This window comes from Ceratotherium simum, chromosome 7 (assembly GCF_057802395.1).
Source record: "Ceratotherium simum simum isolate JZ-2026a chromosome 7, ASM5780239v1, whole genome shotgun sequence".
NCBI classification, from domain to species: Eukaryota; Metazoa; Chordata; class Mammalia; order Perissodactyla; family Rhinocerotidae; genus Ceratotherium; species Ceratotherium simum.
The window spans coordinates 13,082,263-13,100,061 of NC_141906.1; the positions used below are offsets into that span (position 1 = coordinate 13,082,263).

The window sequence follows — 17,799 nt, forward strand, 5'->3', positions numbered from 1 at the left end:
GGGAACAGGGCTTCTCTGCCCCACAAAGGTTGTGAAATAGAACTGCACATCCCTGATAACTGCACTCAGAACCACACTGTATCTTACCTGTGACCAACATCTGCCATGAGACACTCCACAGCCCGGCTGTGGGGTGAGACACTCCACACTCCACCTCTGTCCTGGATGAGGCACCCATACTTACATCCACTTAGGAAGAGCATCAGCCACCTTGGTTTGGTTACAGAAAACAAGGCAAGGCCCAAACGTAGCAACCAACAGGTCCTCCACTAAGAACAGACTAGAACTGGACAGAGTGAGCCTGTCCTCCAGACCTAATGATCAGGCTTATCCTTCACAGCCCAACCCCACCCTGCCCCCTCCCTGGACCTTCCTTGGAGGTATGGCATTTTGATTAAGAATCTGAGCTCCACTCTTTACTAGCCATGAGACCAGAGCAAGTCACTTATCTTCCATCAAAGAATAACTCAGAGATATTAAATTAAAAGGACAGCTGAATATTTTTATTCATATATTGGCATGTATAGATTGAGTTCCCTGAACAAAGTAGAAGAAACAGACCACAGTCTGTTTGAAATGGAAACAGACCACAGTCTGGAAACAGTAAGTTTTTTTTTTTTTTTAATAGTATATATATATATTTTATTGATGTTTTAATGGTTTCTAACATTGTGAAATTTTGGGTTGTACATTTTTGTTTGTCCATTACCATATATATGACTCCCTTCACCCCTTGTGCCCACCCCCCCCACTGCCCCTGGTAACCACAGTCCAGTTTTCTCTGTCCATGTGTTGGTTTATATTCCACATATGAGTGAGATCATACAGTGTTTGTCTTTCTCTTTCTGGCTTATTTCACTTAACATAATATGCTCCAGGCCCATCCATGTTGTTGCAAATGGGACGATTTTGTCTTTTTTTTATGGCTGAGTAGTATTCCATTGTATATATATACACCACATTTTCTTGATCCAATTGTCAGTCGAGGGACACTTAGGTTGCTTCCCCTTCTTGGCTATGGTGAATAATGCTGCAATGAACATAGGGGTGCATAAGCCTCTTTGGATTGTTGATTTCAGGTTCGTTGGATAGATTCCCAGTAGTGGGATGGCTGGATCATAGGGCATCTCTATTTTTAATTCTTTGAGGAATCTCCATACCGTTTTCCATAGAGGCTGCACCAACTTGCATTCCCACCAGCTGTGTATGAGGGTTCCTGTTTCTCCACATCCTCTCCAAAATTTGTTGTTTTTTGTCTTGGTGATTATAACCATTCTAACGGGCGTGAGGTGGTATCTTAGTGTTGTTTTGATTTGCATTTCCCTGATGATTAGTGATGTTGAGCATCTTTTCATGTGCCTGTTGGCCATCTGTATATCTTCCTTGGAGAAGTGTCTCTTCATTTCCTCTGCCCATTTTTTGATCGGGTTGTTTGTTTTTTTGTTGTTCAGTTGTGTGAGTTCTTTATATACTATGGAGATCAACCCCTTGTCAGATGTATGTTTTGCAAATATTCTCTCCCAGCTGGTTGGTTGTCTGTTCATCTTGATTCTGGTTTCATTTGTCTTATAAAAGCTCTTTAATCTGATAAAGTTCCACTTGTTTATTTTTTCTTTAGTTTCCCTAGTCTGGGTAGGCATGTCATCTGAAAAGATTCCTTTAAAACCAATGTCAAATAGTGTGTTGCCTATATTTTCTTCTATGAGTTTTATAGTTTCAGGTCTCACCTTCAGGTCTTTGATCCATTTTGAGTTAATTTTTGTGAATGGTGATAGCACATGGTCCACTTTCATTCTTTTGCATGTGGCTGTCCAGTTTTCCCAACACCATTTATTGAAGAGACTTTCCTTTCTCCATTGCGTGTTCTTAGCACCTTTGTCGAAAATTAGCTGTCCATATATGTGTGGTTTTATTTCTGGGCTTTCAATTCTGTTCCATTGATCTGTGTGTCTGTTTTTGTACCAGTACCATGCTGTTTTGATTACTATTGCTTTGTAGTATGTGGAAACAGTAAGTTTTGATTTGCATTTCCCTGAGGATTAGTGATGTTGAGCAACTTTTCATGTTCCTGTTCATCTGTATGTCTTCTTTGGAAAGTATTGCTTTCATTTTCTTGGATAAGCTGACTGGTGGGAGGCTATCAAGGAGGGCAGCTTGAACAGTCAGCTCTTAAGCAAGCTGTCTGGGTCATCAGGAAAAGAAATTTCAGTTACTTATGCATTCTCTGAGGAACCTTGTGGTCTCTGCTGTCTGGCTCTGTGTAAGAACTGCCAATGTCCTTTTAGTGGTTCCTTCATCTGAATAAGCCACGAATGCACCATAGTGAAAGCACCCCGATATAGTTCTTCAGTCCCTCCTTGTTCAGTGTGGGTCTTCTGAGAAGCAGCTTTCCAGATGGAGTTGGCAGTACAAGAGAGTTATTGGAGGTAGTGCGTGTGAAAGATAAAGGGGAGAGGGTACAGGAATAGGCGGGAAAAACCTTCAGAGCACGATGCAGATCTGATATCTGTGAAGGGAGGAGGAGGGAGGATTGGGTAGCAAGAGCCTCAGACTACAGTGCAACTCTGAGACAGTCTCAGCCATCCCAACAGAGAGCGCCAAAGACTCCTGCCTTGCTCAGCCACTGGCTGGAGCTGCCCAGGGGAACATGGCATAAGCTTAAATACTGCGGCAGATCCCTGAGGTGCCACAGCTGGAGCACGCTGACTGAATACACTCTTCATAGCAGGCTCTAGAAGGAGGTCTCAGCAGCACATCTCCATGGCAACCATACCTTTTGGTCAAAACTCAGCTTCCTGAGGAGCTGTATTAGTTAGCTCTTGCTGTGTAAACAAGCCTAAGATGCAGTGGCTTTAAAAAAATAAGTATTTCTCACACATTTGAGAGTTGGCTTTGTCAGCACTGATAATCTCAGCTAGATTTGCTCGCGTGTCTGGGAATTGGGTGGCTGTCATCTGACCCAGACTGGCGTCCACCAGAGCAATTAGCTGTAGCGTCCAGTGTCTCTCATCCTCCAGCAGGGTAGCCTGGACATGTCCTCTCAGTAACGTCAGAAGTGCAAAAGAGAGCACATGGAAACGCACAGTGCTTCTTGAGGCCTAGACTTGGAACTGGCACGCTTTTACTCCAGTCTCATTCTATTGGTCAAAGCGAATCACAAGGTTGAGCCCAAGGGGCAGCCCCAAGTTGGAGAACACCGCAAAGTTACATGGCAAAGGACACAGACACAGAGAAGCCTGAAGGATTGGAGCCATCATTACAAACCACAGAACCCAGGCTGACCATGAAGGCTTTAGTGTCTTTTTCAACAAATATCGTTGCCAAATGTCTGGCTACCACAACAGCACCTGGATATCAGAAGCCAGAGGAAGGCAAGAAAAAAGAGAACATTCACAAATATCACCAGAAACACTTGAAAACCACTTTATATCCAGTTTTCTCATTGGCCTAGGTCCAATCAGGAGAATAAGTCCCATGAATCAGTTGGCCAACTTTAGACAAACAAACAGCCTCTTTTCTTGATTAATTGATTATTCTGCTTTTCCTAAAGCTTTTATAATGAGAGGTCTTAGCTACTGCACATATTCTGCCATGGCAGGCCTATAAATAGCTGAGGGCAATTTTATTGTCTAGAACCATTTTAACCAACACATTTACACTGGTCTCCAGCCTCTACAGCTTGAGTGTTTTTAATGGCTCTTTGGGCCAGAGTCAGGGATAAGGATATTTGGAAACATATTTTAGTTTGGGAACATGAGGGTTGAGGGTGAGGGTTAGAAATTCTTGATGAAGCCAGTGAAATCTGGTGGTAAGTTATTCCATTGAGCTATGAACAAAATCTGAGCACCTGGAGGAAAGAATTCCCCTCTCTGAGCCATGGCTTCTCTGTGTGAGAACAACAATGCTGCCCACACAGAGTTCAAAGGCCTCATCTGAACCAATCAGGTCAGGTTCAATTCACAGTGAGATGATTATTATGAAGAGGCAGAGGAGCTCTGCAGTGCGTCTCCCCAGAGTCACAAGCTACCACACAGAGATCAGATGAGAAAGTCCTTCCCAACGCAGCACCAGCAAAAACCACACACTACACTTGGAATCCCACAGCATCAACCCTGAGAACTCCCCAACCCCATCCACTGGCCATGACCCCTGAACTCCCAGAGCCAACACCACAGCACAGAGCTAAACTCTGTCTTGGAGCCCTTACCTTCTCCAAAGCCACCAAGATAAGAAAATCAATCCAGTTAAGATTGCTACAATAGAGGAAACAATGATCTCCAAGTGGGTTATCTTCTCGGATTCTGCAGAGAAAAAGAGGAGGAGAACATTAAGAGGAAGCCCAGAGAGACCACACAACTGCTGCTAGGATCTGTGTGGTTGTGTGTCACTTTTCCTGTCAGAGAGATAACCACCAACCCTCTGCCACACGTGGTGACATCCTCCATTCCTATCACACACACCTCCACACATCGAACAGTGTGTTTAGCACTTGCCAGAAATACATCGCAATATCAAACACCACCTACACGTGAACGCAACGTTCAGAGCTTCCACACTACTACACTGTCTTATACTGTTTATATGTTGCTATAGATTAAATGTCTGTGTCCCCCCAAAATTCATATGTTGACATCCTAATGTCCAAAGTGATGGTATTAGGAGGTGGGCTTTTGGGTGGTGATTAAGTCGTGAGGGTGGAGCCCACAAGAATGGGATTAGTTCCCTTATAAAAGTGGCCCTAGCAGGCTCCCTCACCCCTTCCACCATGTGAGGATACAATGAGAAGTCTGAACTTGGAAGAGGGCCCTCACCCAATCCTGCTGGCACACTGATCTCGGACTTCCAGCCTCCAAAACTGTGAGAAATAAAGTTCTGTTGTTTATAAACTACCCAGTCTGTGGCAATTTGTTATACCATCCCAAATGGACTAAGACATACATATCACCCAGGAAAACCCCTTATACCATACACATAAAGCATACCTCAATTTCACATTCCACATGCCCTGCACATACCCTGCACACACCACCCACACACACCCCGGCCCTCACTTCCAAGAACAATTCCTCTTTCCCTCCAGGACTATCCCAGTCCCCAGCTAGCACTTGCCAGAAATACCACATCTCCCAGGGCCCCTGGTCAGCTCCTGCCTTACTCACCCCTCTCAGCTCCAGGCAGATGCATCTAACCACTCAGGACCAGAGCCATGAGCACAGAAGCCAGGATATGAGCTCAATGAACCCCACCCCATCAGCAGGTGGGGTTCTGGAGTGAGTTGTGTCATCCTAAGCTAAGGATCCAGTGTGCCTGGGGAAAGTCCTGGGCAACTGCAGGACCACCCTACTATGGCCTCCTCATCTTGGGCACAACCTGTAAGACAGAACTATTGATTCAGCCTCTACCAGCCAACAGTTTGCAGTGCACCTGGAGCCTGACCAGAAGAGTTGCTGGCAGGGCTGGGTTCCTGGCCCCTGACAGACCCTTATCCTCAGGGGACATGGACAGGATACTGTCCTCTTTCTCCCAGCAGCTGGCAAGCTTCCCACTTCAAGGCATATAGACTACTCAGATCACTTAAACGGCCATGAGCAAACAAGTAGCCCTGTTTCCACATGAGGACTATTGTCAGCACTCTCCACTATTAGTCCATCTACCCTGGCTTAGGGACCTAGTCTGGACTGCTGACTTTGGGGCTGAGCTAAGCCAGACCAAGCTTTCTCTCCTTTCCCATTGGCCCTCATCTTCAGCTAGACTGTCTGGGAACCAAAGTTTTATGTTATACCCCCTCAAGGTGAACAGTAGGCAAAATGTCCAGGTGGATGCTTACCTGTCAGAGTCAGGGTGAAGTTGAGCTTCTGGGAGGTGGTCATAGATATGTGCCAAATTTCACACTGGTAGATGGCCACATTGTCTTCCAGAGAGGGCTTCAGCATCAAGGAGCTGGTGACATTATAGGTACCATCCTCATTCTTGACAGTGGGACCAGTGATAATGCCGTCAGAAACCTCCCGGTATTGGGGGTCCTTCTGGGTCCACCTTTTCCACGTTATATTAATGTTCTCTGGGTAGAACCCACTTGACTTACACAACATAACTTTGTCTTCACTATTGTTCACCATGGCTTGCTTCAGGAACAAGCTGCTGACGGGGTGAGCTGCCAGGGGACAGAAGTCATGCCTTGAAGGTAGGTAGAGACTAGCTTATTATCAGCCCAATGTCTTACCTTTGGGAGGCCTGCAGGAAAGGTCAGTGAACTGAATGGGATTCTGCTCAGGCTAAATATTCTGGATATCTTGGTCCCCGTGCCAGCAGGGTGCTGATATGCTGTGACCTTGACTCCTACAGCAATTTGATAAAGCAGTTTCTTAAGCTACTTTGTGTCACAGACACCTTTCAGAATCTGAGGAAAGCCTTGGAATACTGTCGTGGTACAGACTGCTATTGCTGCCAATTTCCATTCTTCAATGACACATCTGAGTTAAAGCTACATTTCCCAACCTCCACTGCAGCTGGGTGTAGCCATGTGAACACAGGGTTTCTAGTAGTTTGGATGTATCAGAAGTGGCAAGAGCAACTTCCAGGAAGTATCTTTAAATAATAAGGGTATCCTAAAGAAAAGGACTGTGCCCTTCTCTCCCCCTACTCTTCCTCCTTCCTGCAGAATGGCTGGAATACCATGCGATGGCTAGAGATGGAGAAGCCATTTCCAAACACAAGGTGGAGGCTACAAGCTGAGGACAGCAAAGTGACAAGATAGAAGGGTCCTGAGTCCCACATGATCACAGAACTGCCATACCTGCCCTGGTTTGGCTACATTTGTGTGGAAGAAAAATAAACTACCTTTTCATTTTCTCTTTTATTTATTTTTTTAATGTAATTCCTTTTTTTTTTTTTTTTGGTGAGGGAGATTGGCCCTGAGCTAAAATCTGTTGCCAAAATCTGTTGCCAATCTTCCTCGTTTTGCTGAGGAAGATTAGCCCTGAGCTAACATCTGTGCCCATCTTCCTCTATTTTGTATATGGGACACCGCCACAGCATGGCTTGATGAGCAGTACGTAGTTCCACGCTCAGGATCCAAACCTGCGAACCCCGGGCTGCTGAAGCAGAGCGTGCGAACTTAACCACTACGCCACTGGGCCGGCCCCCTAAACTACCATTTTAAAAGTCACTGTTGATTTCTGGTTTCCCCTCTGATGTGTAAAGACCTTGGAAGTCATCACTCCTATCCTCAAAACAAGAAAAAAAGCTGAGCTGAACAAAGAAAAATCAACAACTTTTCTTAGATCCATCAGAGAATTGAGATGGCAGGCCAAACCACCACCCTGAAAACTAGAGAGACAGGAAGATTGAGAGAATCACAGTCAAAATCATATTACCGTAAAAAGAAGCTGCTGGAGCCATAACTGGTACAAGCACTTAAGCAGTAACTCTTACTATGAGTTGCTAAAGGATGAGTGTAGACTAGCTTGAGAGTAAAAACTCTTGGGGGCCACCACACTTTAATGGTTTTATCTCCAGGAACCCCACCAGGTTCTCACAGTGAACATTCAAGAAAAACTCAGACAGGAAAAATACGATTTAAAAATATACCCAGTGTATTCTCCATGACAGAGCCTTATCTGGCCTGAGAGAAGGATGATTAGCCATCTCCAGCCCCCTCTAACCTTCCTGTCCCACCCAGGACACTTCTGAAGGTCACAGCCTAGGGGCTCAGGCCACTCAAAGAATGAGATTTAATCATAAGATTATAAACCGCTTCCCCTCCCAATCACATCAACAGGGCTCCAGCATAATAACAGCAGATTACAACTGAGACAGCTGCAAGACACAGACTCTATTTAAGAAGGAGTTCATTGGGAAGCTCAAAGAAAACAGGGAAGGGGGAAAAAAGACACTAGAGGAAAGTGAAGTCTCTGGTGCCTACAGCTACAGCATTAACATTAAACACAGCCCAGCTCCTAGCCAAATTAACACAGAATCTCACACAAAAAGCCTATTTACCTCAGTTCCTATTACCTGATACATAACATTTGGCTTTCAGCAAAAAATTACCAGGCATGCTGAAAAGTGTGAAAAGACAAAGCAAGCATGAGAACTAGATTCAGGTATGACACAGATTTTGGAATTATCAGATAAGGAATCTAAAATAACTATGATTAAAATTAAAAGTACTAACAGAAAAAGCAGACAACATGCAAGAACAGATGGATAATGTAAGCAGAGAGATGGAAACTCTAGGAAAGAATCAAAAGGAAATGTTAGAAATCAAAAACACTATAAAAGAAATGAAGAATGCCTTTGATGGGCTCATCGGTAGCCTTAAAAATGCCAAGGAAAGAATCAGCTAGCTAAAGATGTCAATAAAAATTTCCCAAACTGAAATGCAAAGAGAAAAAAGAATGGGGAAAAAAAAAACAGAAGGGAACGGAATATCCAAGAACTATGGACAACTGCAAAAAGTGTAATGTACACGTCATAGGAATACCAGAGGAAGAAAAGAGAAAGGAGCAGAAGAAATATTTTGAAAAATAATGGCTGGCACCGGCCCGGTGGCGCAAGCGGTTAAGTGCGTGTACTCCACTGTAGTGGCCCGGGGTTTGCCGGTTCGGATCCTGGGCACACACCAACACACTGCTTGGCAGGCTATGCTGTGGCGGCGTCCCATATAAAGTAGAGGAAGATGGGCATGCATGGTAGCCCAGGGCCAGTCTTCCTCAGCAAAAAAGAGGAGGATTGGCATCAGATGTTAGCTCAGGGCTGGTCTTCCTCACAAAAAAAAATAAAATAAAATAAAGTAAACTCCCTAAGATTTAAAAAAAAAAAAAAAAAAAAGAAAACAAAAAGAAAAAGAATGGCTAAGAATTTTCCGAAATTAGTGACAGACACCAAAGCACAGATCCAGGAAGCTTGGAGAACAGAAAATACCAAAAAATCTACACCAAGGCATATCATATTCAAAACACAGAAAAACAAAAACAAAGAGAAAATCTTGAAAGAAGCCAAAGGAAAAAAAATAACATACCTATAGAGGAACAAGGAAAAGAATGACAAAGGACTTCTGAAATGCACACAGGAAGAGAGTGGAGTGAAATAGTGTTGAAAGAAAAAAACTCACCCATCTAGAATCCTATATCCAGAAAAATTATTCTCAAAAAGTGAAGTATAAAGACTTTTTCAGACAAACGAAAACTGAGGGAAGTTGCCACCAGTAGACCTGCCTTAGAAGATATTAAAAAGTTCTTCAGAGAGAAGGAAAATGATATAGGTCAGAAACTAGAATCTACATAAAGAAAGGAAGCGTGACAGAGAAGGAATAAGTGAAGGTAAAATAAAACATATATTTTTCTTATGCTTAATTGATTTAATAGATAATTGTTCATTCAAAATAATAATAGCAACAAGGTATTGGGTGGTTATAGCATATGGATAAGTGAAATGAATGACAGTAATGTTATAAGAGATAGGAGGGAAGAATTAGGAATACTCTGTTATAAAGTATCTGAACCACCATGAAGCAGTACAGTGTTATTTGAAAGTGGACCTAGATCAGTTGTAAATGTACATTGCAACTCTAGGGCAACCACTAAAAAAAAAAAAAAATTTAAAGAAGTATAAATTAATATACAAAGAGAGAGAAAATAAAATCGTACAAAATGTTCAATTAAAACCAGAGAAGGCATAAAAAGAGAGGAAGATAAAAAAATAAAGAACAGGTACATCAGATAGAAAACAGATACAAACATGGGACATAGTAATCCAACTATAGACACAATCACTTTAAATGAATGGTCTAAATTCACCAACCAAAAGACAGAGACTGTCAGAGTGAATTAAAAAAAAAAAGACTTCAAATATGCATTTTCTATAGGAAACCCACTTTAAACATGAAGACCCAGGTAGGTTAAAAGTAAAGAGATTGAGAAAGATACATTACACTAACACTAATCCAAAGAAAGCAGGAATAGCTATGTATATGAATTTCAAAGCAGCCTTCAGAACAAGGAAAATTATCAGGGACGTCAGGTTAAAAACTAAGGAAATCTGAATAAACTACAGACATTAATTAATAGTAAGTAATCAGTATTGGTTCATTAATTATAACAAATATACTGTACTATGCAAGATGTTAATAATAGGGAAAGTGGTGTGTGGAGGCGGGAGTAATATGGGAACTCTGTTATCTGCAATTTTTCTGTAAATCTAAAACTGTTCTAAAAAATAAAGTCTATTAATTTTTTTATAAAAACTTTTATTTTAGGCTTTCTGTCAACTGCAGAGGAAATGAACCCTAACTAATATAAATCCCTATCCCCAAAATCAACATGTGTAAAATATTAAAAGTCATAAGTACAATTTTGGAGGGCTCATAGACATTGCCTCCCTGTTATAGGCTGAATTGTGGCCCCCCAAAATTCATATGTTGAAGTCCTCACCCCAGGCCCTCAGACTGTGACTTTATTCAGAAACAGGGGTTTATTGAGGTTATTAAGTTAAAATGAGGTCATTGGGTTGGGCCCTAATCTAATGTGACTGATGTCTTTATAAGAAGAGGAGATTAGGACACATGTGCACAGAGGGAAGACCATGTGAAGACAGGCATCTACAAGCCAAGCAGAGAGGCCTCAGAAGCAACCAACCCTGCTGACACCTTGATCTCAGACTTCTAGACTCCAGAATTGTGAGAAAATAAACTTTTTTTATTTAAACCACCCAGTCAGTGGTATTTTGTTATGAGAGCCCTAGCAAACTAATACACCTCCCAAGCAAATTCACATATATCAGACCTATTTATAATAAAGTGGAGCTCAAAGAGGTGCTTAGGGGATATTGTTATAAGTCTTGACTGAGCACCTACCTCACAACAGCACTCAGCTAAGCATGTTCATACATTATCGTCTGTAATCCTCAGAACACTAAGAGGCAGGTATGACTCACCACCCCGTTTTGTACATGGGAAAATTCAGGTCCAAAGATGTTAAATGACTGACCCCATCACTCAATTTGTAAGCAGCCAAACTGGAATAGGATTCAGCTGTGGAGCCAGAGCGCAGCATCTCCTTTCCCAGCTACCTCTCAGAGGCACCTCTTCAGTGAACACTGATGCCCACAGGTGCATTATATAATAATTACTATGCTTATCTTTTATGAGCACCTACAATGGGCCAAGCACTATGCTAAGCATCTTACCTGCCTTTTCCACAGACTCTTCCCTACAACGAATCCTCTAAGGTGGGTACTATTACATTTGTTTAGAGGGAGGACATTGAGGTCAGCATGATTAATAACCTGCCCAAAGTTGTCCAGCTGTCCATGGAAGACCAGGACTCAAACTCATGTCTATCTGACTCCTTGGCCCATGTTTTAAACCTCTGCTCCACTCAGCCCATCCACAACTCCACCCCAAGCCTCAGCACCATGGGAACCACAGGGCACTGCCCTCAGGCACTCACCCAAAACCTCTACCTGGACTGTTCCCTCTGCCTTCTCAGGGGTGACCACCACCTCACATCGGTACTCGCCCGCATCACTCAACTGGACCGCAGGCAGCTGCAGAGAGGCGTCTCCCATCTCCAGCCTCTGTGGAGACACAATGGCTCCACGTCGGAATGCCTTTTGGTGGTCCCCGAAAAACTCAAACAGCTTGCTCTCTGTTTTAGACACTCGACTCTTCTGATACCAGATGATACCCATATACTTGATATCAAGGGGTAGGGAACCAGGGACCTTGCAAAAGATGGTGGCGTTGTCATTCAGCAACACAATCTGAGGCTTCTCTGCCATCTCTACTTCCAGGAAATCTGTGGCAACAAGAGGATTCAGTTAAGGGAGACCCTGGAAAGTACTAGGCCTGGTACTCTCCAACACTACCATGTAATTGGAAACAAATTCCTTTTTGGGGGGAGAGGGGGTGTCTCAGGTACACAGGCCCTGAATTCGTAGTCCTTCATTAATCCACGTAAGATCCTCCAACTCTGTTCTTTTTCAAGATTGTTTTGGCAATTTCATAGTAATTTTAGAATCAGTTCATCAATTTCTACAAAGAAGTCAGCTGAGATTCTAATGGGAATTGCATTGAATCTATAGATCAATTTGAGGAGTACTGCCATCTTAACAATGTGGTCTTCAAATCCATGAACATGTTTTTGGGATGTGCTATGGACTGAATGTTTGTGTCCCCCCAAAATTCATTTTGTTGAGGCCTTATCTCCAATGGGATGGTATTTGGAGGTGGGGCCTTTGGGAGGTAATTAGATCATGAGGGTGGAGCCCTCATGAACGGGATTAGTGCTCTTATAAAAGACTTCCAGAGATGAGAGAAATGATCTCTCTCTCTCCACACCTGGGGATATAGCAAGAAGGTGTCCCTCTACAAGCCAGAAAGAGGGCCCTCCCGAGGAACCAAATCAGCCAGCACCTTGATATTGGACCTCCCAGGCTCCAGAACTGTGAGAAGTAAATTTCTACTGTTTAAGCCACTCGCAGCCCAAGAAGATTAAAACAGGATGTTTTTCCATTTCATTTATTTAGATCTTCTTAAATTTCTTCCAACAATGGTTTTATATTTTATAGCTTTCAGAGTAATAAGTTTTGTGCTTCTTTTGTTAAATTTATTCCTATTTTATTCTTTGTGATGGTATTGTAAATGAAATTGTTTTCTTAATTTTATTTTCAGATCACTCATTGCAAGTGTATAGAAATACTATGCTTTTTTATTTCCATTGCGCTCCCCTATCAGGCAATCATTCTAAGATGTTTAATGTCTTTATTTTTGTTTTTGTTTTAAACTGTGTCTTATTTTATTTCTCAAACTTCTGTAAACGGTATTGAGTTCTATGTCATTGTTTCTCTCTTAGCGCTATGCCTTCAAGATGGTTCCACAATGCTATGTGTACAGCTAGCCCATTGCTTGAAGCTGCTGCCCAGTTCTCCATGGTGAGCATCCACATTTAGCTCATGGACATCCCCACTGAAGTACACTCAGACACTTACACTTAGATTGCCACATGCCCCACCACCACCACTTGGCATAGCCCGGCCTATTCTGGCCAGTCTAATAAGTATCAAGTGGTATCTTATTGTTTTAACTTCTATTCTATTGTTAGTAATGAGTTTAAATATGTCTTCAAATGCCTTTCAGCCTGTGGCTTCTTGTGCGATAATTAGACAGAAACGTCCATCAGTGTCCCAAAAAAAGTGAAAGGGAACGTCTGAATGTCACCGTGAGGTTAAAACACTCCCCTCACAGTCAAGATGCCTCATTGGTACGCAAGTGGAGTACACTTATTTCCCCCCCTCCCGATTTTTCTTCTCAGTTCCAGCACCTAGAATGATGCAAGGGGCGCTTAAGTTTACAGAGCGCTCTGCACAACACTGAAGGAAGAACTCAGTCTCAAGGCTCCTCCTACAGGTGCACATAGTAGATGTCAATACATAATTGTCCAATCAGTACATGAATCCGCATTTCACAAAGGAGAGCTCAGAGTTGGGGTTCTTTAAAGTATAGCCCCAGGGGGATGCCGACCTCAGGCGGGACTCCCTAGAGACAACTGCCCCTCCTTCCCTCCCTTCCAGGCCCCGCGGTCCTACCTGCGGTGGGCAGCGTGCTCCACAGGCCCAGAACCAGAACGGGGAGCAGCCGCACGAAGCCCCACGATGCGCGGCCTGCTGCCGCCTCCTCCATGTTCGCAGCCCGGCGAGGTTTGGGTGGGATCGCCCCGGCCTAGGTCCGCCTCGAGGCCGCCGCCCACGAAGTCTCCCTCTGAAGTTCCGATCTTAAAACCGAGCGGCGACAGGAACACTCCCGCGCAGCGGCCCGGCTTGTACGCAGACGGAATTACCTAACGGCGCATTTGCACCTCCTAGATCTTTGGGCCCCTTCTACAACTCTGCGAAGCCGTTTTGGTTACTCCTTTCACAAGGGAGGAAACTCTTGGCGAGCGACGTGACCGGCCACACCTCCGCCAGCGGCGCTCGCTCAGCGGGTGGGGCTGGAAGCGATCAGCTGACCCGCCCGGCCACACCTCCGCCAGCGGCGCACGGGGAGCCGGTGTTGCGGGAAAGGATCGCGGACCCGCTCAGCCACAGCGTGCGGCGCAGGCGGAGTGGGTTGGGCGGGAAGCGATCAGCGGCGCATGCGGAGCGGGTGGGGCTGGGAGCGCCGCAGTGAGCAGGCCGACCTCACCTCCAAGCGCGCGGCGTCCGGACCCAGGATACAGTTCAGCCTATCGGTTCACTTTGTAAACTGAGGCCAGGATCCGATGCGCCTGAGGCGCTGCTCTAATGAGGATCCACTAAGGGTGTTTAGTGAATGCAATGCAGGAACCCACCGCACGCGTTGGGGGTGACTGTTCTTACCATTGATATGGTAAACTTCTATTACTTAAAAAAAAAAAAACTTAGGGGGCTGGCCTGGTGGCGCAAGCGGTTAAGTGCGCGCGGTCTGATGGGGCGGCCCCGGTTCGCTGGTTCGGATCCTGGGTGCACACCCCACGCACCGCTTGTCAAGCCATGCTGTGGCGGCGTCCCATATAAAGTAGAGGAAGATGGGCATGGATGTTAGCCCAGGGCCAGTCTTCCTCAGCAAAAAAAAGAGGAGGATTGGCAGATGTTAGCTCAGGGCCGATCTTACCAAAAAAAAAAAACTTACATTACCTAAGCCAAAAGCCAAATTTGTATCTCCCAGACACTTCAGTGAAACGTCTGATGGCGGTCCTTTATTTCCCATCCCCTTACTAACCAAAAAGTGGCTTGTGACCTCCCTCGTCAGGTATAACCTAAAATGCTCATTCAGTGATCATTAAATTTTACCACCTCTAGACCGATTTATAGTCAACTTAACTGCAAAGTTCCGAACACATGAGGCATTGCTGTTATTATAAATGCACACGCCTCTTTCCCCAGCATCTTGCATCCCAGTAGTCTCATTGATCCTACTTAATTTTTTTTCCTTACATCATTAAAAAGAGTGTAATCTACAGAAAACCACAGGCAGACCTGGACTCTAATGCCAGCTATGCCATCTGTCATTTGTGGAACAGTGGGCAAGTTACCTCACACCCCCAGCCTGTTTCCACTTCTCTAAAATTGAGATAGTAAAATTCCCTGCAGGGCTCTTGTAAGAATTACAGAATCAAGTGAGGTTTGGGTCAAATCCCTCATAGAGTAGTCTTACTGGCATAGTGAATTTAGAGTTAGCGGTACTGTCAGTAACTAGGCAGATATTTACATACTCAGTTATCTGCAGAACAAACAGAGTGCATACTGGAAAGACCATAGACCTGGGAGATAAGCAGGGTGCCCACATTGACACCAACTAGCTGATAGACCATCAGAAGGATATAGATTTGGGGCCACAGTTTTAACACGTAGAAATCTGCAAGGTTAGGTCCAGCTATAGAATTCTAAAATCCTAACTTACAGCTCTTCTCAACTGCTACCTCCTCCAGGGAGCCTTTACTGTTCTGCTATTACTGACATCATTAAATAACGTCCCCAGTGGAAATATATGATGAATCCCTATACTTGCCCAGAATGGTGATTCACAATGTTGTAACACATACATATCACCCTGTGGAAACTGGAGAAATTACCAAAAAAGTAAAAGGAGTAATATTGGCAGGTTTCACCATTTATATTTTATTAGCGTTTAAAGAAAAATAAAAATATGTTAATCTTGTATACCTGTGTTATCATTTTTACCAATTTCACATCTATTTAATTCCTGTAAACACACAAGAAAACATATCTTCTAATACCTTTGCCAATCTTTCATTCAACTCCAAAGCACACAACAGAAGCTTCATAAATGCTTCTCAAACAAATGAGTATATATTCTTAGGGGTTTATGGAAGTCTCTGACTTTGCATGTCCTTTATTGCTGCATAGTGTTGAGACATGGTACTCAAATGCTGGTTAACACTGAGGTCATTTATATAAGACACATTATGTCCAACTTGCTTTTGGAAAATCACATACAATTTGGAACTATATTTAAATTCATGAAAACGTCCAACAAGTAATCAGAAGATTTAAGAAGAGACGTACATACGAGAACACGCATACAACGACAATATGGCAGAGACTGCTACTTGTCAACCAATATCTATTTTCCCTTCTTTCTTAAAAAAGCCATCAGGGGCCAGCCCCGTGGCTTAGTGGTTAAGTTTGGCACACTCCGCTTCAGTGGCCCAGGTTCGTGGGTTTGGATCCCAGGTAGAGACATACACCACTCATCAGCCATGCTGAGGCCGTGACCCATATACAAAATAGAGGAAGATTGGCACAGATGTTAGCTCAGGGTGAATCTTAGCCAAAAACAAAAGCCACCAATTTTTCGCTGAGCACAGAGATCTCCAAAATAAAAGACGACATTTCCAAGCCTCTCTTTGGGCTAACTGTGGCCATATGACCAAGTTCTGACCAAAGTAATACAAATGGAAGTGTTTTGTGTGATTCCTGGGAAATGTCCTCAAAGGGAGGAATGTGCTCTTTTTCACCTCTTCCTCCTTCTGCTGGCAGGCATGCAGATGTAATAGCTGGAGCATGAGCAGCCATCCTGGGCCATGGTGTAGAAGCTACACACTGAGCACAATGGGACAGCAAAGACAGGGGTGCTGGGTCCCTATTGATTTCTGAAACTTCCCACCAGCCCTAGAATGACACTTCTGAACTTGTGGAACATAAGAAACAAAGTCAACAAGCCACTCGTATTTGAGGTGTTCTCATTTTCAGCAGAACTTAATCCTAATCATTATAAATGGTAAAAGGAACAGAGCTAGTTTTGCTTGGAGTACACTGGGGGTTTAAGACATGATGTCAGTCTTTTTTTTTTCTTCCTGAGGAAGATTGGCTGTGAGCTAACATCTGTTGCCAATCTTACTCCTTTTTTCCTTTCTTTTATCCCCCCAAAGCCCCAGTAGATAGTTGTATGTCATCCTTGTACATCCTTCTAGTTGCTCTATGTGGGACACCGCCTCAGCATGGCTTGATGAGCAGTGCATAGGTCGGCGCCCAGGATCTGAACCTACGAACCCCGGCCCCCAGAAGTGGAACGCACGAACTTAATTTCGACGCCACCAGCCACCCGGATATCAATCTTTAAATCTCTGACAAACCAACACCTAACTATAGGAGTAGACATGTCATATGATGTTTTTGAAGACAGATTTAAGGTTCCCATGCAGAATTTATGGAGAGACAGATTTTGACTCAGCATAAGAAAAGCTTCTCTAATAAAGGTATGGGCCATTTCAATCATCCCGCAGGCAACCATTTACTGAAATCTGCCAGGTGTGGTCTGGGTGTAATGGATTCGGAGATGAATAAAGCACAGCCCCTAGCCTCCAAAATCTCATCTAGAGTGCTGCTCAAAGTAGCTGTGATGAGGGACCCTTTTTAAAGAAACTGTCCAACCCATTGAGGACTGGTATTTTGTAAAATATAATAGAAATGAATTCTTAAAAAAACAAAATCAAAAGACATAAAAATATAAGCCCCCAATTTTTTTTTTTGTGAGGAGATCAGCCCTGTGGTAACATTTGCCAATCCTCCTCTTTTTTTTTTTTTTTTTTTGCTGAGGAAGACTGGCACTGGCGCCCCCAATTTTTATTATTAAAGAGACATAAAATTATTTCTATGTTGACACGCTTGGGTGACACCAATGTGTAGACCAGCACTAGTCACAGACTTTGAGAAACACTGGTCTAGACAAATGCAAATTGAGGGCCATTCTATAAAACAACTGGCCTGTATTCTTCAAAAATATCAACGTCATGAAAGACAAAGAAAGGCTGAAGAGCT

The 17,799-nt window shown here is 43.7% G+C and overlaps 1 protein-coding gene across 2 annotated transcripts; it reads right to left on the bottom strand.

Moving 5' to 3' along the window:
* Positions 1-760: 760 nt before the first annotated feature.
* On the bottom strand, positions 761-13,993 carry NCR3LG1 (natural killer cell cytotoxicity receptor 3 ligand 1). 2 transcript variants are annotated; one of them, XM_087433144.1, is made up of 6 exons: positions 13,588-13,992; positions 11,725-11,798; positions 11,451-11,577; positions 5,828-6,154; positions 4,208-4,301; positions 761-3,347 (listed from the first exon to the last, which is right to left on the bottom strand). In XM_087433144.1, the coding sequence occupies exons 1-6, from the start codon at positions 13,679-13,681 to the stop codon at positions 3,305-3,307; spliced, it is 759 nt and encodes a 252-aa protein (XP_087289270.1). In that variant the 5' UTR covers positions 13,682-13,992; the 3' UTR covers positions 761-3,304. The 2 variants fall into 2 exon arrangements, with proteins under 2 accessions (XP_087289270.1, XP_087289269.1); XM_087433143.1 differs by having other exon boundaries at positions 11,451-11,798; positions 13,588-13,993.
* Positions 13,994-17,799: the final 3,806 nt, after the last annotated feature.

Excerpts from the sequence above, each read along its gene's own strand:
- NCR3LG1 (XM_087433143.1), bottom strand. The coding sequence starts at position 13,681 with ATGGAGGAGGCGGCAGCAGGCCGCGCATCGTGGGGCTTCGTGCGGCTG. Across the intron at positions 11,799-13,587 it reads GAGCACGCTGCCCACCGCAG|ATTTCCTGGAAGTAGAGATG; the intron begins GTAGGACCGCGG and ends TTGTTGCCACAG. Across the intron at positions 4,302-5,827 it reads CTTCACCCTGACTCTGACAG|AATCCGAGAAGATAACCCAC; the intron begins GTAAGCATCCAC and ends TTTTCTCTGCAG.